The 21,651-nt window shown below is 38.7% G+C and overlaps 6 protein-coding genes across 7 annotated transcripts; 5 read left to right on the top strand and 1 right to left on the bottom strand.

Annotated features, from left to right (window-relative positions):
- The first annotated feature begins 1,796 nt into the window (after positions 1 to 1,796).
- Positions 1,797 to 7,863, top strand: LOC111781235 (homeobox-leucine zipper protein PROTODERMAL FACTOR 2). Its single transcript, XM_087119834.1, has 12 exons — positions 1,797 to 1,980; positions 2,387 to 2,642; positions 2,754 to 2,871; positions 3,112 to 3,300; positions 4,222 to 4,665; positions 4,762 to 4,863; positions 5,748 to 5,948; positions 6,027 to 6,201; positions 6,475 to 6,746; positions 6,828 to 6,923; positions 7,013 to 7,411; positions 7,493 to 7,863. The coding sequence occupies exons 2-11, from the start codon at positions 2,431 to 2,433 to the stop codon at positions 7,382 to 7,384; spliced, it is 2,181 nt and encodes a 726-aa protein (XP_086975960.1). The 5' UTR covers positions 1,797 to 1,980; positions 2,387 to 2,430; the 3' UTR covers positions 7,385 to 7,411; positions 7,493 to 7,863.
- Positions 7,864 to 8,578: 715 nt separating this feature from the next.
- On the top strand, positions 8,579 to 10,699 carry LOC111781762 (glucose-6-phosphate/phosphate translocator 2, chloroplastic). The gene is made up of 4 exons (XM_023662453.2): positions 8,579 to 9,272; positions 9,524 to 9,749; positions 9,826 to 10,048; positions 10,137 to 10,699. The coding sequence occupies exons 1-4, from the start codon at positions 8,772 to 8,774 to the stop codon at positions 10,360 to 10,362; spliced, it is 1,176 nt and encodes a 391-aa protein (XP_023518221.2). The 5' UTR covers positions 8,579 to 8,771; the 3' UTR covers positions 10,363 to 10,699.
- A 111-nt stretch (positions 10,700 to 10,810) lies between these two features.
- On the bottom strand, positions 10,811 to 15,214 carry LOC111781763 (derlin-2.2). Of its 2 annotated transcripts, XM_023662456.2 has the most exons (7): positions 14,847 to 15,214; positions 14,147 to 14,246; positions 13,250 to 13,464; positions 13,082 to 13,165; positions 12,853 to 12,906; positions 12,172 to 12,375; positions 10,811 to 11,734 (listed from the first exon to the last, which is right to left on the bottom strand). In XM_023662456.2, the coding sequence occupies exons 1-6, from the start codon at positions 14,943 to 14,945 to the stop codon at positions 12,193 to 12,195; spliced, it is 735 nt and encodes a 244-aa protein (XP_023518224.1). In that variant the 5' UTR covers positions 14,946 to 15,214; the 3' UTR covers positions 10,811 to 11,734; positions 12,172 to 12,192. The 2 variants fall into 2 exon arrangements, with proteins under 2 accessions (XP_023518224.1, XP_023518223.1); XM_023662455.2 differs by lacking the exon at positions 10,811 to 11,734 and having other exon boundaries at positions 11,912 to 12,375; positions 14,847 to 15,213.
- On the top strand, positions 11,263 to 11,631 carry LOC111781699 (uncharacterized). The gene has a single exon (XM_023662387.2). The coding sequence runs from the start codon at positions 11,263 to 11,265 to the stop codon at positions 11,629 to 11,631; it is 369 nt and encodes a 122-aa protein (XP_023518155.2).
- An 835-nt stretch (positions 15,215 to 16,049) lies between the features above and the next one.
- Positions 16,050 to 17,569, top strand: LOC147786733 (uncharacterized). The gene is made up of 2 exons (XM_087120282.1): positions 16,050 to 16,190; positions 16,776 to 17,569. Exon 2 carries the CDS (start codon positions 17,051 to 17,053, stop codon positions 17,372 to 17,374), a length of 324 nt encoding a protein of 107 aa, XP_086976408.1. The 5' UTR covers positions 16,050 to 16,190; positions 16,776 to 17,050; the 3' UTR covers positions 17,375 to 17,569.
- A 1,167-nt stretch (positions 17,570 to 18,736) lies between these two features.
- On the top strand, positions 18,737 to 21,342 carry LOC111781255 (uncharacterized). Its single transcript, XM_023661748.2, has 3 exons — positions 18,737 to 19,115; positions 19,321 to 19,443; positions 20,097 to 21,342. Exons 1-3 carry the CDS (start codon positions 18,858 to 18,860, stop codon positions 21,249 to 21,251), a joined length of 1,536 nt encoding a protein of 511 aa, XP_023517516.2. The 5' UTR covers positions 18,737 to 18,857; the 3' UTR covers positions 21,252 to 21,342.
- Positions 21,343 to 21,651: the final 309 nt, after the last annotated feature.

Genomic DNA, 21,651 nt, shown 5'->3' with positions numbered 1-21,651 from the left:
AAGTGGAAAGGGCGGGTCGAAGAAGATTTGATATATATTTTAGATAGTGACTAATGTAATATAGTTTGAAAGTGTTGAGTTGGAAGGATAGGATAGGGTGTTGGGAAAAATGAAAGTGGAGCCCGCACAGTAAGAAAAATATTAGATCTCCTCCTGGTTTGTTTATAGACACTCTTTTTTTTTTTTTTACCAATTAGAGGTTAGTAGGGATGGTTGCTTAGGTAACATTTTTAGAATGGGAATGTTATTTATGGCCATTATTATGTTGATTGGTTTGCATGGAAAGCACAATAGTTAGAGGTAGAGAGGGTTTGTTTGGGGGAATGGAGAGTGAATGGGCATGTGTTTGTTTGTGGTAGGGTTTTGTACAGATTAAAGTGGAGCCCGGTGATGACCCAACCGACATACCAAACGAAAACAGCAAGGCCGTAGCTGCTGCGTTAGTTCTATATGTTTCACTAAATCTTGTACAATTGGGCATCCCAAATCCCAAGCCTTTGGTAGGTGTGCTATTGTTACGTATTGATTCCCGCGCCATCCCTAAGGCACTCATCGCTTTCTCCTCCGATTGCATTTCGGGGTTCGGACCACACAAGACAACCACAGGCACCACTTCCCCATCTGAACTGAACCGAGAGAGACCTTTCGTCTTGGTTTGCGCCACCACTCCCTCCCCCACCCCTTTCTTTCGTTTTTCAACGTAATAAAACATAATTGTAGGTTTAATAAAGTGTTTAATCAAGTGGATAAAACATATATTAATATAAATATAAATATATATATATATAAAAGTATAAATAGGGGACCATTGCATTAACATACACACTGATTTGTTCAGAGAAATATATAAGAGCGAAGAAGTGGTGGAATTGGAGAAATGAATGGAATGAGGACCGGTTTTAAGGAGGTTGGGCGGTTGCGTGTCCTGACCTCCTCAAAATTTATTTGATACGCATTTATGCATTCTAAATTCTACCCTCAGACAAAATAATAGTATTAATGTATTTATTTTTATTATTAATAATAACAACAGACCATTTATGTTTTCTGATTACTACTCTCTGTTATTTGGGACACATCTGTCTCCTTCCACCGCCCCCACATTTTTATTTTTAATCTCTTCATCTTTCACATTCACATTCACAATCTCATCATTTCATCTCCTGTTCCATTCCCTTCCCATCATTAAATCTTTATAATCCCATCACCAAAATATATATTATTTTAATTCCATCGAGATTTTCAAACATTTTATTAAAGACAATATGTACTAGCAATGAGGTTGAACTGTTCCTGTTACAATTAAAGTATGGAAGGAAGGGGTGAGAAGGATAAATAAGCATGTGCGCATTTAGATTTATAATAATAAATGTGAGTCTGGCACAAAATTTACACTCCAATGCTCCCCTACTAAAGTATGCAGTAATTCTTGTGACCATACCCCAAAATTTAAATTCCATTAAATGCGTTTTTCGTCCCTCTTAATACCCTCTGCAAATCTCACCAACCTTGCCTTATGCTGTCCTCACCTCTTTTCCTTCTTCTCAATTCCTTATTTACTGCTTTATCATTTGAAATTTCCAACTCAATTAATTTGAGGTTAATATTGTGAGATCACCAATCATCTCAAATTCCTCACCCCACATATTGTAATATGATATTTGTAGTAGTTAGTTGCGCATTGATGCTTTTGGTGGTAATTGCAAACAGTATCTCAGCTTTTTGTCTGACCACAGTACACACTTAGTTTGATTACTTATTACAACCTCTGCTGCATTTGTGCTCCTCCTCCTCCTCCTCCTCCTCCTCCTCCTCCTCCTCCTCCTCTTCACCTCTCTTCCTCCCACGCCCCACACTTGGCAATAACATTCTGGGATTCATTCCACCCACACTTGCACTTGGTCCTGTCTTCGAGCCCTGCCCAAAACACCCTTTTCCCCTTTTATTTTCTTGCCTTCGCTTTCGTAGTTCATCCCACGGGTAAGTTTGTTTTCATCCTTTACTCTAATTATTATTGAAAATTATTGAAGAATATTTGAAACTCAAAATTCAAACAACACATGGATTAAGATGGATACCAATATTATTTTGTAATCAAGAGACACAATTTTCGATAGAGTACTTATGCATATGCATTGTTTTTTTGTTTTGTTTTTTTTCACTGCAAGTACTTATTTTTACTGCAGTAAAAAAAAAAAAAGGGTAAAAAATGTAGCACTGTCATTCCTGAAAACCTACGTACTGAACAAGCATGATTTCGTACAAATCAGACATAATACTTGTAATAACAATCAAAATCAGTGTTCTTTTTTTTTTTTTTTTTCAATTTCTTCATGCAACGTGCCTCCTAGTCATTAACGAGTGACTGCATGTTGTTGATATATAGATTGACCGAACGTATTGTATTGGTGAAAGAGTTGGAGAGTGAAGATGTTCGATCCGGATATGTTTGATACGCATCATCATATGCTTGATATGGCCTTTAACACTTCAGAAAACGAGTTGGAGAATGTTAGAGACGATGATTTTGAGGCCAAATCGGGAGCTGAAATGTTAGGGGAAGCTTGTGGGAGTGACCAACAACGCTCCAAGAAGAAACGCTATAATCGCCATACGCAGCACCAAATCCAAGAAATGGAAGCGTGCGTAACCACCAAATCCAAGAGGCTTTTTTTTTTTTTTTTTTTTTTTTTTTTTAATTTGTTTCTTATTTTTATTAATTATTATGTGTTTGATGAACTTTGATGTTTCAGATTCTTTAAGGAATGTCCTCACCCAGATGACAAGCAGAGAATGGAGCTGAGCCGCGAGCTGGGTTTGGAGCCTTTGCAAGTCAAGTTTTGGTTCCAGAACAAGCGCACCCAAATGAAGGTGACATCTCTCAACCACCATGTTTAGGGTTTATAATTCAAACTTAAAAAACTTTGTGTGTTTTGAATGTGAGAAGGCCCGGTTAAGAATCATGACTCTCTACAATGATATGATATTGTCTACTTTGAGCCTAAGCTCTCATGGCTTTTCTTTGGGCTTCTCAAAAGACTTCATAGTAATGAAATGAAGATAGTAGTCCTCACTTATAAACTTCGACTCACTCCCAATAATCCTCAACAGGCCCAACACGAAAGACATGAAAATGCAATGTTAAAAGCCGATAATGAAAAGCTTCGAGCGGAGAATATTCGGTACAGAGAAGCATTCGCCCATTCAACATGCCCCAACTGCGGATCCTCCACAGCCCTCGGCGAAATGTCCTTCGAAGATCAACATTTGCGTATCGAGAACTCCCGTCTGCGAGATGAGGTCCGTCTCCTCTTTTTATTATTATTATTATTATTATTATTTAAAAAAAATACTTCTTCAAATCTAAAAAAAAAAAAAAAAAAAAAAAAAAAAAAAAAAAGAAAGAAAGAAAGGTCATATATAGCCCACATGGAAGATCATGTTTCAATAATGAACGATAGCTACTTCTAATATTTCTTGATAGATACCACTACCTCACCCTTTCAACCAAACATTTATTATTCACCAACAAAATCTAGATTCCTTAATAAATTTCTGTTTTCTCCTTTTTCTTTTTCTTTTTTTATTTTTCTTTTTACTTACAAAATTGAAAATTTTAAAATTTATTGAAAGAAACAGCTTGTATGTATCTATGAGTTATATCTACTATTTTACCATATTTTTAAATGGGTCGTATTAAAAAAAAAAAAAAAAAAATGTTGTTCTTGTTGGATGATGGAAGTCCCACATCGACTAATTTAGGGAATGATCATGGGTTTATAAGTGAGGAATACTAACTTCGATTAAGGGGAGGCGCACTTTGTTCGAGGGGAGGTGTTGGATGATGGAAGTCCCACATCCACTAACTCTAACTCCATTGGTATGAGGCCTTTTGGGGAAGCCCAAAGCAAAACAATATCATACCATTGTGGAGAAATAAAAGTTTATTAAATGGTGTGTTGGGGTGTGAGGAGAGATTATAAGTATGAAAAAGAAGAAATTTTTATGATTGTCAGAAATTAATAATACCTTGTCCTTTTTCTCTCTTTGTCATAAAACATTAATTCACAATTTTGTTCATTAATTAATTTGTACTTTGCTATTGCTTTCTTTACCAAAACGTACTGAGCATTTATTGAGGAGTCCTTAAGCATTATTTTTAGGGAAGTTTAGTTTAGTTTAGGGCTTCAAATTAATAACAAAAGTCTTGATTTGACACAGATCGACCGAATGAATGGATATGCCCCAAAATGTGCAAAGCCACTGCCTTCTTCCTATTACCACCTACCCTCCAACGCCCCCACGCGATCTCTCGACTTGGGCATCACAAATTTCGGTCAACAGTCGTGTTTCGTCGGAGAAATGTATGGAACCGCCGACTTTCTCCGCTCCATTTCCAGACCTTCTGAAGCCGACAAGCCGGTCATTGTGGAGTTGGCCGTTTCGGCTATGGATGAACTGACCCGGATGGCTCAGGCTGGGGAACCGTTGTGGGTTCCGGGTGATAGTAAGTCCAGTGAAGTGGTGCTTAATGAATCTGAGTATTTGACCAGTTTCCGAGGCGGAATTGGGCCGAAATCGTTGGGCTTGAGAACTGAAGCTTCGCGTGTTTCGGCTATTGTGTTCATGAACCACGTTAAGCTTGTGGATATTTTTATGGATGCCGTATGTTTTTGTAATTCTTGTTTGTTTTCATTTGGTTTGTTGCTGTGGATTTTTATTTTATTTTATTTTATTTTTTTTTTTTTAATTTTATTTTAGACGCAATGGTCGACTGTGTTCTGTGGGATTGTTTCGAGAGCATCCACAGTGGAGGTTCTTTCCGCTGGCCTTCCTGGAAACTGCAACGGGGCCTTGCATGTGGTAATTAAACTAAACCCAGATTCATTTTTTTCATTTTTATGTTATTTATATTTAACTGAATTATATGTTTTTAGTTAGACTAATTTAGGAAAGGATGACGAGGATCCACCCCTACTAGTAGATATCGTCCTCTTTCGGCTTCCCCTCAAAGCTTTAAAACTCAGTCTGCTGGGGAAGGTTTCTACACCCTTGTCAAGGGTGATTTGTTCTCCTCCCCAACCAATGTGGGATATCACAATCCACCCCCTTCGGGGCCAAGGTCCTTGCTGACACTCATTCCTTTCTTCAATCGATGTGGGACCACCACCAAATCCACGTCCTTTCGGGTCAGTGTCCTTACTGGCACATTGCCTTGTGTCTACCCCCTTTGGGGAATAGCGAGAAGGCTGACACATCGTCCGGTGACTGACTCGTATATCATTTGTAACGACCCAGATCCACCACTAGCAGATATTGTCCTTTTTGAATTTGGAAATCCGTGATTTCTAAGATGGTATCAGAGTCATGCCCTAAACTTAGCCATGTCAATAAAATTCTCAAATGTTGAACAAAGAATGGTGGGCTTTGAAGGTGTAGTCAAAAGTGACTAAAGTGTCGAACAAAGGGTGTATTTTGTTCGAGGGCTCCAGAAAAAGGAGTCGAGCCTCGATTAAGGGGAGGCTATTCGAGAGCTCCATAAGCCTTAGGGGAGGCTTATAGTGTGCTTTGTTTGAGGGGAGAATTGTTGAGAATTATTGTAAGCGAGTCACACGTTGGTTAATTTAGTGGAAGATCATAGATTTATATCATACGATTGTGGAGTCGTGTTCTAATCGGGGACTAAAACGCATCTAAAAGTTTGGTTTAAAGTTCCAAACTAACTATGATTGTGTGTGTACACGCAGATGAGCGCTGAATTCCAAGTCCCATCGCCGCTGGTTCCGACTCGAGAAAACTACTTCGTAAGATACTGCAAACAGCACAGCGATGGCACATGGGCTGTGGCTGATGTTTCCTTGGACACTTTGAGCCCTTCTCCCATCCCAAAGAGCCGACGGAGACCCTCGGGTTGTCTAATTCAAGAATTGCCCAACGGCTACTCTAAGGTTGTTTCCAATTATCATTAATTATCATCTAAACAGTAATAATTAACACCCACTAATTATCCGTGATGGATTGTTCAGATCACTTGGGTGGAACATGTAGAGGTCGACGAAACTGGCGTCCCTTCAATGTATAGACCGCTCGTTAATTCAGGCCTTGCTTTCGGCGCAAAACGATGGGTCGCTACTCTTGATAGGCAGTGTGAACGTCTAGCCACTTCCATGGCAACCACCATAGCGACCGGCGAATTACGCGGTACGGCTCTTAGTTATGTGAACCCAATGTTGAGGATTATTGGGATTGGGAGTGTCCCACATTGGTTAATTTAGTGGAAGATCATGGGTTTATAAGTGAGGAATACTATCTCCATTGGTATGAGGCCTTTTGGGGAAGCCTAAAGCAAAGCCATGAGAGCTTATACTCAAAGTGGACAATATCATACCATTGTGGAGAGTCGTGATTCCTAACACCCAATATTCCTCTGTTTTCATTACTAGTAGTATTTTCCTAATGAGATTACTATGGCAGTGATGTCGAGTATTGAGGGAAGGAAGAGTATGCTGAAGCTGGCTGAAAGAATGGTGACGAGCTTTTGCGCTGGCGTCGGCGCGTCCAGTATACACGCTTGGACAGCTTTGCCGGCCGCCGGCAGTGATGATGTTCGTGTTGTGACGAGGAAAAGCACCGATGAACCAGGGCGTCCACCTGGTGTTGTGCTTAGCGCGGCTACCTCTTTTTGGATCCCTGTTTCTCCTAAGGTTGTGTTTGATTTCCTTCGGAAAGAGAAATCTCGAAGCGAGGTACACCAAGTTGATCAATTTTGTTCAAATTCTTAAATTTTACGAAAACAGAGTACTGAAAATATTTGCAATGTTTTTCAGTGGGATATTCTGTCGAACAGGGGCTTGGTTCAGGAAATGGCAAACATAGCCAACGGCCGCCACTCTGGAAATTGTGTCTCGTTGCTCCGTGTCAATGTAAGATTTATTATTATTCTTTTTTTTTTTTTTTCAAAATTAAACTAACAAATTTGAAAAAAAATTGATTTTTTTATTCTTTCGTGTAGAGTGCAAATTCGAGCCAGAGCAATATGCTGATACTACAAGAGAGCTGCACCGATTCCACAGGATCATACGTTGTTTATGCTCCGGTGGACACTGTTGCAATGAACGTGGTGCTAAGCGGTTGCGACCCGGATTACGTGGCACTTCTACCGTCGGGATTCGCCATACTTCCCGACGGACCCGCCGGCAGCAACGGCGGAGGAATTCTGGAGGTGGGGTCCGGTGGGTCACTAATCACTGTTGCATTTCAAATCCTGGTTGATTCAGTTCCAACGGCGAGACTTTCAATTGGATCGGTTGCCACCGTTAACAGTCTGATTAAGTGCACGGTTGAGAGGATCAGAGCCGCTGTGATGCGTGAAACCCATGATTAAAAAACCCTCCTTTTTAAGTTTAAGCAGGTAAAAAAATGTACAATAATTATTTGACATGACATCTTCCAAATATATTGGATGTTTAATTTGTGATTTATTGGAAAGCAGTAGCAGAGGAAGAAGAGGAGTTGAGAAGTCAAGAACGCACCTTGAAAAGCATTTTCTGCAGCCTCGCGCAGTGCTTTAGAGACGAACGGGAAGAGTTTGTAGGTCGGGAAAACCAGAGGATAGAGCCCTGAAGGGTTAAGATGAGGTTCGGGCATTGACAACTCAACGATTAGGAAGGTTTTTGTGGTTTTGTAATTCTCTATTTCTTTAGGTTTCCTTCTCATTAGGTTGGTGAATAATGTGTAGAGACTCCTATGTTTCATTCTCCTTTATTGGTTAGATTCACTTAGAAAACAGTTTTGAATTTGTTTCAAATATGAACATGGTTCTGAAGGTGATAGATTCTAATGTATTGTTTGTGTGTTGAACTATTCTATATTGTTTCGTTTATTCGTTACACAAGTTTTAACTTTAGCATTATCAACTCAATTGATTTTGATCTATACTTTTTGTAAATATCCTACTCAAACCATCACTCATGAGAAGATGATAGCCGTTGATTTTGGTTCGGGGGACCCCAAGTGGTTGTTAATAACCTCCCAAGTCCCATCTTGGTCGAACAGCCGTCAATTATTGAACCCACAAAGGTGTTTGATTTACTTGGAATCTCACTTTAGGAACTTACGGTGAAGAACCACTCCCAGAGTTTGATCCATGTGGGTGCCTGCCTCTAATTGGACATTTGGAATTCAGTGAATTATTTCGTATTTTTTGGTAATTTATTTTTGGAGAAAAAATCATTTCTTTTAGCTCAACTTCAAGTTAATTTGGTTTTGACAAATAAATATATTTTGCATTTAATTTTAATTTTGATAAAATTGGTAAATTCAGTGACGTTTTGAAAATTATAAACTAAATGGGTAAGAGAACAGAACCAAATTGAATGGGTGATTTTATTCCAACTTTGTAAAATTTAATTATTTTACCCTATTTTAACAAACAGGTTAAAATTATTGAAAAAACATGAGCCGTCCATTGCGTCATTGGACCGATGAAAATTCACCGATAGGCACGGGCAAGAAGGATCACACGGTTCATATTGTCGCTCCATAAATTTGAAAATCCCAGGGTTCTCCGTTTTCCTGATTCAACTCAAATTCGTATATATAGCCTCTCCTTTCCCCACCATTTTCTCCAACATCAACATCGTCTCTACATTTTCCCAACAAATTCGTTTCTCCTTGCATTTGCCAACCCATTCCAATCAGTTTCAGTTCAATCCCATCTGGGTTTTGGTTTTTTTTTTTCCGTTCTGCACTATCAGATTCTCGAAAACACCATGATCTCTTCACTCAGCCTCACATCTTCTACTTTCGCTTCCTCTGAACTTCTCAACCGAAAATCTCCGATTCCCAGGCTGAATCTTCCGGCGCAGTTTCCGAATCGGAGTGCCCTCAAACATCTCGATCGATCTCTTTCTACCAACAAACCACTTCACATCTCATCCGTTGATAATCTTTCTTTGTCCGTAAAATCGTTTGAGCGTTCGACGGAATGCAGGGCGTACGAGGCCGAATCGCGGCGTTTGCCGATCAACGTTGAGCTTCCTGAAGAACAGGCAGCTCAGAAACTCAAAATTGGGCTGTATTTCGCCACTTGGTGGGCTTTGAATGTGGTGTTCAATGTATACAACAAGAAGGTTCTTAATGCGTTCCCTTATCCATGGCTCACCTCCACTCTCTCCCTCGCCGCTGGATCGCTTATGATGCTCGTTTCTTGGGCCACTAGAATGGTCGACGCTCCCAAAACCGATTTGGATTTCTGGAAATCCCTGTTGCCGGTAATTACAATTATGCTCTGTTTTCATCTTTGAAATTTGGAGATGAATTTTGTGATTAATTGTTCTTTCTTACAAAAATCATGGTGGGTATTTGTTTTTGGAAGAATTTGAATGTAGGAAGTGCATTACAAATAGGAATAGGGATTATTTTTATGCGATGATCTGCTTGTTCTGGTTCTGCAAAACAGAGCATTCGAAACTAAAACTTTGGATCAGCGATCAGATGTTTTGTGGCATGATTATTTTGATAGGTGGCGGTGGCGCATACTATTGGGCACGTTGCAGCAACTGTGAGCATGTCCAAAGTGGCTGTCTCATTCACTCACATAATCAAGAGTGGGGAGCCGGCTTTCAGTGTGTTGGTCTCCAGGTTTCTGTTGGGAGAGATGTTTCCATTGCCTGTTTACTTATCTCTTATCCCTATCATTGGAGGCTGCGCTCTTTCCGCACTAACTGAGCTCAATTTCAACATGACTGGTGAGGAATCTTTGCTGTGAATGTGAATCGCAATGTTGATGTGAATTAATATAGGAAATTGGGGTTGTGTTTTTAGGATTCATGGGAGCGATGATATCAAACTTGGCATTTGTGTTTAGAAACATATTCTCAAAGAAAGGGATGAAGGGGAAGTCAGTGAGTGGGATGAATTACTATGCTTGCCTTTCAATGCTGTCTCTGCTCATTCTTACTCCTTTCGCCATTGCTGTGGAGGGACCCAAGTTGTGGGCTGAAGGATTTCAACAGGCTCTCTCTCAAATTGGTCCCAATTTCATTTGGTAATTACGAATTTCATGGTTATCTAAAATAAGTGGTCTGTTCTGGTTTCACTTAAAGGAATTGTTTGTTTGTTTGTTTCAAATGCAGGTGGTTGGTAGCTCAAAGTATGTTCTACCACTTGTACAATCAAGTGTCGTACATGTCTCTTGATCAGATATCTCCATTGACATTCAGCGTAGGGAACACAATGAAGAGAATATTCGTAATAGTGTCGTCCATTATCATCTTCCGCACGCCTGTCCGACCCATCAACGCCATTGGAGCTGCCATTGCAATCCTTGGAACCTTCCTCTACTCGCAGGCCAAGCTGTGAGATGATAATTAAGGAGGGTTATATATATGTTTTGAATATCTTTGTTGGAAGTTGAAAGAAGGGTGCAGTTTGATTATGATTTAGATGATATGCTTGTAATGTAGTTAGCCACAGGGAGTGAGGGGATTCTCGTTGGCGTTGAATTATGTATACTACATATCAACAGGAAGAAGAGTTCCGAGCTAGTTACTTTCTGAGGCGCAATAATTGGTAACGTTATTTATTATTGTTTCATTCCATTGTGTGTAGCAGTAGTACATAGCTACAAATCATACTTTATATGGGTAACCAACCATTTTAGCGGTTGTATTAAATAAACTCGGGGAGGTTTGAGCTATCCAACCCCCTCTTATACCCTATAATTACAGGGTCTGTCTGATTAAGTTGTCCACTTATGTTCTTCGGCTCTTCAGTTTGGTACACAAATATAAAGCATCAGCATCATCGCAACGACTGGCTGTTTGGGCCGTGCGCTGCGAGTTGCTCATGACCATCCACCAGCCCTTACTTACCTTAAGTTTTTATATGTAAACCTTCGCTAATCGCTACACCCATTGCCATTAATTATATATACATAATTCTCGGCAGAGCCTTGTGAGCTGAGCATGCCTGTGGTAATCATGGCCTAACAAGTCAAAAGGGTTCTCAGAAAAAGACATTATAATGGAAAATCATGGCTCCTTAGCAAATAACAAGTAGAATATGATGTCCATTTCGCTCCAAAAACCCACCAATCACGCAGTAACTTCATATTTGTCAACTTTATCTAAAGTAAAATTTCAGTGATGCATTTTATCAACACGAGGAGATGGCCTGAGTTCAAAGCAATCCCAAAACCGGACGTCCTCGAGAGAAGGGCTCTGTGAAGGCATTGCCACTGTCTCTTCCTTTTTGAGTAAAATGTATGAAGGCATCAGCAGAAGCAGTTGCTTCTCTGAGGAAATGGGTGCTGTTGCTCCACTTGCAATCGGCACGCGAGGCACTATGGGGTCGCTGGTTATGAAGGAGATTGAGTACTTCACCAAGCTAGAGCTCGAACGCCATGGCGGCTCTCAGCGGTTAAGTGGAGATGCTTCCAGGAGAAGCGATTCGAAGACAAGCTTTTGGCTTTTGTCGTTGAGTTGGAAGTGGAAGAAGAGAAGAACCAACAATGGGATTCTCCCCAACATTTGCTCTGCTGTCGAATTGTCAAAAAGCAATCGGTTTAATGGGATTCCTGGTTTTGGTTACAGGATTCTCAAAGACGATGTCACCCACTTTCCCATTTGATTCTGATTTCAGCCTCCAAATTCAAATGGGTTTTGTTTGCTTTTTGTGGAATTGCTTTCCCCTGCTCTGTTTGTATTTCCTTTTAAGGTTTGCAACGTTTTCACTGCAAAAAGAAATAAGAGTTATAGTACTGATTTGGTTGGAACAGACAGTGTTCAAAACAAAACAAGGTTGTATTTCAAACTATTATTAATCTTTGTGTTTCCCTTTTTGCTTGGAATCCAACCAATTTTAATCACTCAAATTCTTAATAAGTGATTTGTATTCCAAGAAGTAATCAGATCACAACTAATTTGACAATTCAATATGCTTGTGTTCGAGTAAGAGCACACCGGGTGCAAGCTTGGCCATGGAATAGGTTATATTTATCTTCTTCAATGGTAACAATTTGAATCAAGAAATTCCAGTGCGAATACATTTGACACTATGCTACAGATGAAAATGACATTCCTTATCATCAGGGGTTGCTCCTTTCTAGAGTGTGGACCTTTCTAGAGTGTGGATAAATGAACAAAAGATGGGAAAACTCCAGTTCACTACCTTCCTCAAATGTTGTAATAACTAATCTTGATGAATATCCTCCGCAGCAGGGGCTGCAAATCTCAAATCCACGGGTCGCGCCACTACAACTGCTTCCTCAGCAAATAACGCCCTGATGAAGGATGGGGTTTTTAATGGTCGTCGGCCTGTCATTCGTGGGTACACATCTTCAAGAAAATAATAAGCGTGGCCAGCAACCATGCCCTGAATCGCAAAATAGTTCATCACCATAACTCAAAATGATACATTAGCTTGAACCAACTCATACTAATAAAAAAGTGTATTATTATTGGCCGTAAAATCCAAGTTTCATCATTTAAATAATCACAAATGAGTGTTCCAATTGTTTTTTTTGGGCCAAAGATCACACCAAATTTCAAAAATACCTTTAAACTTTCAAAATTTTTAACAATATCTTTAAGGAAAAAAAAAAAAAAAAAAACCTTACTAAGTTTTCAAAATCACACTTGAACTTTCAAAAGATACTTCGGAACAAAAAAACTCGAGAGAAACTGTTAATATTACATTTCAAAAATTTTGGGAGATTAAAGGTTAAACATTTGCAGAGGCAGTTCGTTAGAATCCAGCAAGACCATATGCCAGAAAAGGGTCGGATCAGATAAAATGAACTGTGAAGAATTATATTCCAAATACAGATGGTTTAAAGTCAAGACGGCATACCAGAAGATCCACCCAAGCACTGGCCCCGACAAGAACAGAGAATCCCAAAAGAACCTGTGCAGGAAAAAGATAACGAAACAAAGTAAATATTCTATCGTGAAGTTAAGATGACATTTATACTGGTGAATGGAGAATTCAACTTACGTTGGATGGGATCAAGTCAGACTAATTTTCACATAAGGACAGCTAAAAGAGATTAAAATAGGGAAAGAAACCCAGACTTACTCACCCATGGCAGGTAAGCTGCCGTAAAAGTAAAGAGGCCTAAAAAGCTCATATGGATGAATGGGTTTTGCTTGCTCCATACATAAACCTGTGTATAAAAGGATTTGTTAAAGTACAGATAAATTGCATGAAAGTAAAGAAACGAAAGCTCTCGTCTTAAATGGAGACTAACCATCATGAATGTCAGTGAGTTACTAAGGAATACAACTTCGGCAATTGACTCGGACAAGTAGGGTATCATTCCCCCAACCAAAACAATTCCAGTAAGCACCGTGGCCCCAAATAAGAGCATATAAATGAAATCTGCTGTTCTTCCCCTAAAAGAGTTCTCTTCCAGAAGTTTGCAGTATCGGGCAAGAAAAAACATGTGAAACAAAAAATCCAAATCTGGCAATAACAGGCACATCACATGGGTATCGTTAGATAGTTGTTAATTTCGATCTTACCCAAAAGAAAAATATATACATACTGAAAAGGCTGAAAGAGTCAAGAAAGTTAGAACATGTCGTATTCTCCAGCTCTTCAGCTACTAAATGAGCATAAGAAGTGGTAACCAACACAGAAAAACTTAGGGCAAGAGATGGTTAGCTTCATTGTTCTTGGGGAAGGGAGGGGCCTAAATCATGATATTGAAGCACGAAGCAAAGGCTTCAAAGGTTCACTTGTCAAAACAAGTTGCATGTCAATCAAATCTTTTTACCACAGACAAAACTACTGAGAAAACTCCCTTGTTCTTAGATTTTCCAAATGGAATCAAAAGAACATTTGCAATAAACTCGTACGATGCGGGTCAGCACGCTTCAGCTTGCCAATTACATCTCGTATGCATATGGAATAAAACTTCATAAGAGCTAAAACCCTCCAGAAACAAGAACAGGACAACTAAAGCCACTCATGTGCATTGCACGTCCACAAACATGAACAGTTATTCCAAAAGTGGATGACCAATGACTACAATCAGCAAATACCAACAGATGGAAAATATTAGGAAATCTTCACATAAAACCAAGCAACGGGATTTTTCTACAGTTACAAATTATATGTACATGAAAAAGTACTGTATAAATACCCATTTTGCGGAAGAACAGGAAGTTGGTAATGAGGCGCCAGAACTGATACTTCTTAGCAACGAGGATAGGATTCAAGTAAAGATGATGCGGATAGATAATCTGTATGAAATCAAATGCATGAAAAATTATTAAATAAACCAAATGGTAAGGTAAAGTGATATTCATCTATTAGACTCTGAAATTAAGAAACAAAATGATTGTGAACGAAGGCCAACAAGATTATAAGGATCAGCCACATTTTCAAAGTTCATGCTATTTCAATAGCTGAAACAATAGAACCGGGTGCCCCCATACTGTACCGCCAAATACCAGCAAAAACTGACACCAAAACTGAAATAAATTTACACATAAATTCCCAAAGGTCATTGAAATCAGCGATAATCGGCATGGGAAACCAACATCAAAGCCCAAGGACAAAAATAATAATCAAAATCCCCCATGTCATGGTAATCGATATCGATGATCTTCCGGGAGGACAAAACAAACCATTCATGATTTCCATAACAAATCAAAAACGAAACTGAGATAAAAATAAATAAATAAAGAAATAAATAAAAAGCCAAGGCATTCTTAAAATCACCGGCTTTAAACCATAATGTAAGAGATAATGCCCAGAGAAAAACAAACATTTAAGCCTAAATGACCACGAGAGCAAGAAAAGTAGAGCTACAAATGGAGAAGGGGCAACAAGGTACGCACATCGAGGGAACAGCCGATTGTGGTTACTATAGCGGCTGTGAGATAGGAGCGGGTGATAATAGGCATTTGCTTGTACCATTCTTCAACTGCTTGAGCCATCGAATCTCAGAAAGTTGATTACCGATAAAGAAAAACGTGAAATGACAATCGAAGGCGCAGAACAACAAATATTTGGACGCCGGAAAGAGCAAGCGGAGGTTGGAGAGAGAAGATTCCCGGCAAAATCCGACAGAGAAGGAGATCCGCAGAGTCGGAGAAAGTTTGGGAGAGAGACGGCAAAAGAAAACAGAACAGCTATTTCCCGCCCTGCTCTTTCACGGAGAGGGTGACGGATTTGGTGCGAATAACGGCGCGAGTGTATTCCGCCAACCAATCATCCACTTCCCACTTGGTAAATCGAGTATTTTATTGTTATTTACAATTTACCACAAAAATGGAAGAACTTTATTTTGGGCTCGGGCCATTGGGCCAATTCGATACAAATCAATTGATCCATATCGACGATGCTAGAGCCCATTGGGCTCGGCCCATTAAGAAAGTTCCGGACAATGCTAGAGCTTAGAGAGCCTTATACCAGAGACCCAACCAATGACACCCAAACTTCTTACTGTTTAAATGGTATAAGGAACAGGTGAATTTACATGTATTTGCAATTGTGGCCCAAAATTGTCAAATTGTATATGAAAGTTAGCTAGCTTAAATGGAGTGGTGATGTTCCGAAGGTGTCAGTCTTCCCATTATTATGCATGTTGGATCTTCCTAAGTTGCTGATATTTTAAGTCTGTCAATAGGTGAAGAGCTGTACAGGCCCTCCTCAAAATGAACCGTGTAAACCACCTTAAATTGGCCAAGTGATCAATTGGGTCAGAACCATGGGAGTCTAGGTCTGTATTTGGAGTTTTTCTCGGGTTGGTAAGGCAAAATGGGCACCCTAGAGTCACCGGTTAGAAATCAGGGTCCCCTAGAATCACCTATTAAAAATAAGGGACGGAAAAGACCTCATACAAATACAGATGTATTTCTTACTTATAAACTTATGGTTAATCTCGGACTCCTCTTTCAACAATCCTCAACATCAATTGCGCTTGCGCTGAACTTAAAATTTACCAACAAATGTTATAGAATTAGATGATTGTTAGTTGAGAGTGGTTGAAATGGATATAAGTTGGTCTCAACACTCTTTGGGTTTTAAAAAGAAGAGAAGAAGAAAATGAACCGCTACCTCTCACAAGATTGTGAGGATCAGCTTTCCACCATGTGTAGAGAAAGCCATGAATGACTACTGTGATCTCTGGACTCTTGTGTTCCATCAACTTCCAGATGTGTTTGGTGCCAACTGCTAAGGTAAATCAACTCATGATCATGAAGATTAAAAATTTTAGTTGAATTGATAGGAAAAGTAGTTTTGGAGTCTTCTTTTCATCAGTTTGTTCCATTGTTAGTTCGTTGGATTGCTTGAGCTCTCTTTCAGACAGGGTTCCTGCCGGTGGAAGCTTGTCCTGTCTGCTGCATTGGATTCTTCTTGTGATAAGCTAGATGTTGACTCTTTTAAGTCATACCTATGAATGGACAGTCTAAATCCAGCCACATCTAGTCTCATCCATAAGTTTAACCTTCATTTCCCTTTTTTTTTTTTTTTATTATGATTATTATTAATTATTGTGACTTCTCATTCTTTTTTTTCAATGTCGGTGGAAATTTGGTCTGTTTTATATTGCAATTGGATGGTTCCATGCTGCAAACTTTGACTTTTGAGTTCCATCTGATAGTCCATTCTAAGAAATTCATAAAAATATTCCATTGCATCGTTTATGGTAAGATAGTCTTGGTGTAACTGACAAAAACAGAGTAAAAACGGTTTTACTTTTTGATTCTACAAAGGAAAACATGATCAAATGAAAATTTAAGAGTCATTTTTTGTGGTTTAAGATTTAGCAGAATCATAGGCGCGATCTGAAGGCCAGCTCAGGTCCTGCTTAGTCTGTCTTCCATAATTTAAAGCACATGCCGTGCTAGCTTGCTTGCTTCACCGTTGCCTCATAGATGACCTTCTTCGTTGACCCCACACCCAAATTCCACAGTTTCCCACTTCCACACACAGCTTCACTCATAAAATGGCATATCTGCATTGAAACTCTTCACTGCCTACTTCTTCACCCAGGTATCTCTCTGTAATCTTCTAAGTTCAGAAGGGGTATTGAGAGATGAGTTTTGTTCTTGTTAAGAGGTCTAATGGTTACTCCAAGGTTGATAAAGAAGACCCAGATGAGATAATTCATCGAAGAGCACAGTTTTTAATCAACAAAGTGTTGGAACGAGCAGATTCCATGGGCAAAGCTTCGTATCTGAGAATTAGAATCCGAAGACTAAGAGTTAGATTTGGAAGAAGATTGAAGAAGCTGAAGAAGAGTATTTGCAATGTCAAGATTAGTGTTTACAAGCAAATAATCTGTCAGATCAGAAACTGCAAGTCTTTGTTTGGCAGAAAAGCAACCAACTTTGCCAATCTACCTCCTCTCTTACCATAATTTCCCAACACAGGTACACCGATCTTCAAATCAATGGGGAAACCACTTCGTTTCTTCCTAAGAGCTTTAATTTAGTTCATGGGCTTTGTTATATGAAAGAAAATTTATAGGGATGTTCTTGGCTGGTGTTGTTTTGTACCCTTTCAATTTGTTGTTGCAGTTTTTTCCTCTCAAAGTTACACAAGATTAAGTAAATTCATGTAATCAAATCTAAGTCAACCAATCATAGATAATAAAAATTAGTTTTCTTCCCAAGTCAAAATTGAGTTTCCAAACATGTCCTTTTCACCTCAAAAGGTGAAAAAACAACCGTGAGACTGACAACGGGCCAATGCAGATAATATCTACTAACGGTGAACTTGGGATATTATACAAATTTTCTTCTTAACCTAACCAAACACACACATAGAAAGTTCAATTTGGTGGCTCAAGAATCTCTCCTCCCTAAACTCCAATTCGTCTATGATAAGCAAAACATTGTAATGGAGCTAGAGTTCTTACGTATGAAGATGATCCTAGGTACGATCGTAACACTAAACAGGTTCTAAAATACATCGTTCGTTTGGATCTCTTCCTTAGTATAGCAAGCTTTTATTTATTATTAAAATGCTCTTCTTCTCCCCTCCATTTTCCACCATTTCCAACTAAAATTTAATGCACAATTACAAAAGTCAAAGTCATATATTATATTGGTAATAAAAACAATAATACCTTTAGAAGTATTTATTAAATTTATATTATCATTAATTTAATATTCACATCACTAGTGATTGTTTTGTTTTTATTAATATAATTTATTCATATTGAATAAAAAATCCACAAAAGAAATATAAAATAATTCACATGTAATATATTTTTTATATATTAGAAGAGACACAATTCATATAAATATAACTGATATGTTTACTTACAAAACTATATAATAAACCATTATAGATTAAATTAAGTTATTTATATATATATAAAAATGTATAGTTAAAACAAAAGATTGAAAAAGTTATGGATAGAATTGAAAATTGTTATAGACAAATATATGTGGTGGTTTTATCTTTTGCTATCATTAAACTGTTTAATACATTAAAAATGGTGGAGACCACATACGATTCATTGAAAAGGGAAAGGGGAATATTTAAGAAAATTGTTCTTTAATTTATAACTAATTCTTTTAATTTACACTGACAGCCCAAATATTAATGTCAAATTCATATAAAATGAGGGTACCAAGTGCATTTACTTAAAATATAATTTATCATTAAATTATCAAAAAATGGATGTCACCACCGCTTAATGTATATGATTTTTAATTAATTAAATGAATATAAAGATGCAAAAAATTATAAATACTTTGGAAATGATATTTGTCCTGTCGACAGCATTTCCATCCCCTCCAACTCTTTTGTTTCTCTGTCTCCGTCTGTTTATGCGATAATAAAAACTTTGTGCATTGGAGCTTTCTGATGATCATCAAAATTTCCTTTATACAATGGATCTAACTCCGACCAAGAACTCCCCGGCACCGCCTCGTCGCCGGACGCCGAGGTTTCTGCGCAGTCCCGGCGCTCGCCGTTCTAACTTCGGGGTTCCGATGACTCCTCTGTTGCGGTGGAAGTTGGACGATCGGCATGGATCTCGAAGCCGCAGCCGAGTTCAATTTCAGGCGAGAAAGCTCGCCGCCGGCCTTTGGCATCTCCATTATAAGGAAATTTCAAGCGGCAACGGTGGCGGCCGAAGAGTGTCTCAGGTAACTTCTAGATTCGGTTCTGTTGTAAATGGAGAAGTGAAAGAAAACGAACTCGAAATGTTGTGAACTTTGTGATCAATACCAATAATTACGAACCCAGAAGGGAAAAAATCGATTTTTAATTTCCGATTTGGTGGGAAAGTTTGAGGAATTATTGATTAACGAAAAGGGTTTGTTTATGAATATACCTTCTGGAAATTATTAGGAAGAAATAAGGCATCGCCATCGCCATCGTGATCAGAGCAGAGACGATGGAGGAGTGGAAGCAGAGCAGAGGTTAGGGAGGCGTGGTTGTGTGGATTCCTCGAAAAAAGCGATCAAGATTAAGGTACCTTTCCCATTTCCATTTCTGTTTCAATCAATCTTTATTACCCAATCTTTTTGACATGATTCGCTGCTAAAACCACGCCAATCTAAACAAAAATAAAGATCGCTCTATAATACTTTACCATTATTTAATTTAATCATTACCCTCCTTTAGAACTTTAGATTTAGATAGACAGAGGAAATGTACCTAACCCATATGAATTACTTGATGAAATGATTAGCTCGCCATTATTTTAAAGAAATCAAGATTAAAAGTAAGAAAATGGGAAGAGACATGAAGAACTTTGGAAGAACAGAAAAAGAAGATGGGAGACCTGTGGAAAACAGAGTAGGATAGGACTATTTGGTACTTAATTTTTTAATTCAGATTTTGTTTTTGTTTTGTTTACATTTTAATGAAATGGGTATTGTATGTATATTAATCTTATTTGGGAAAGTTCTTAATTTTGGTTTTTTTTTTTAATCATTACACTGACTTTGAAATTTGACCGAGGTCTCGCTGTATAATAAATTATTAAAAATATTCCATTCCACGCATTAAAAAAAACTAAAATTTCAATTCCAATGAACAAAAGATAACGAGAAGAGCAAAACAATTGATCTTAAAAAAGATTTGATAGAAAATTAAATAAAATCAAACCAATCTTCTTACAGGCCGCAGCAGCAGAATATTGGAACCCTGAAGCCGCAGAGGCAGCTGAGACGGCGGAGTTGGGTGGATTTCGCAGCCACCGTGGCGGAGTAGAGCAACCGTTCACAAAGGCCTCGGGCGGTTCTGATGTTATACAAGAGCTGACGGTGGCCCAAACACGCATCTGCAAACTTGAATCCCAGCAGCGAAAATCGAAGAAGAAAATCGAGTATTTAAAAGGGAAGCTCGAAGAAAACAGAGCAATGTGGAAGAATCGAAGGCACGTAAAGGTTGACGAATTATGCCAAGAAAAAGAAACCAATCAGAGAACCGAAGTTCTGAATGCTAATTTGGAAAAAGAACTGGGAGAAGCGAAAGAAAACGCGAAGAAATACAAGCAAGAATACGAGAAAGAGAAGAGAAACAGAGAGTTATTAGAGGAGGTCTGTGCAGAGATGGCGAAGCAGATTGTGGGAGACAAGGAAAAGGTGGAAGCTTTGAAAAGGGAATCAATGAAACTGTGTGAAGAAGTAGAGGAAGAGAGAAACATGTTGCAAATGGCGGAGGTTTGGCGAGAAGAAAGAATTCAAATGAAGCTGATTGATGCAAAAGTAGCTCTGGAAGACAAGTACGTTCAAATGAACAAACTCATCACAGACCTTGAAAATTTTCTGATGTCGAGGAGCGAGAAGTTGGACGAGATGGAGGTGAAGAGAGGTGAGTTGATCCATGAAGCTGCTAAGTCGGTGGACATTAAAGAAATCGAGGGGTTCTTGTACGAGCCGCAGAAACAGAGTCTTGTTCTGTCTCTGCTGGAGGATTTGAAGGAAGCGACCAAGTTGGAGGAGGAATGCGGAGAGATTAATGATAACCCAGTTGAAAAGGAGTGCATTCCTGAAAGAAAAACAGAGAATGTTGAGAACCCAATGGAGGATTCGTCGAAAAAGAAGGTTAATGGAAGGTTTGGGAATGGAAGAGTGTGGAGTGAAGGTGGGGAGTTGAAGGGTTCCGACACAGCGACTCAAAGGAACTCGCAAAACCCACATATCAAAAGAGGGACACATGGATGCATTGAATGGCCGCGTGGGATTCAGAAAAATTGCTTCAAGACCAACACTTTGGACGCCAGGATTCAAACCCAAAAATCTCAATTACGTCATGTTCTTAGACACAAATGACCTGAATGTTTGTTTTGAAGAAGCCGTAGATTAAGAACAACTGTTTCGGAATAACCCAATCGTTTATCCATTTTCCAATTACATAAATTTTATTTAGAAAGACTCAACAAAGTACCCTATGAAGTCTTCATGAGTGCAGGGCTTGAGCCTTGAGCCTTGAGCCCTGTCTAAAAACATTAAAAAAAAAAAAAAAAAAAAAAAAAAAACATTCATATAATCATAGTGACACAGTGTGCACGGTTAGACAGTGGCTGTGTTGATAAGGCACGGTTAGACAGTGAGCACCAAACATTCATATAATCATGGTGACACATTAAATTAAGAATAAAATGAAAGACTAATTAATTAAGACAAATTAAAATTCAAATTAAAAGCTGTCTTCAAAAGCACAATGATTTTG

This window comes from Cucurbita pepo, chromosome 19 (assembly GCF_057944985.1).
Source record: "Cucurbita pepo subsp. pepo isolate OVF chromosome 19, ASM5794498v1, whole genome shotgun sequence".
Taxonomy (NCBI): domain Eukaryota; kingdom Viridiplantae; phylum Streptophyta; class Magnoliopsida; order Cucurbitales; family Cucurbitaceae; genus Cucurbita; species Cucurbita pepo.
The sequence above is the reverse complement of the archived record's forward strand: the minus strand, read 5'-3'. Positions and strand labels throughout refer to the sequence as shown.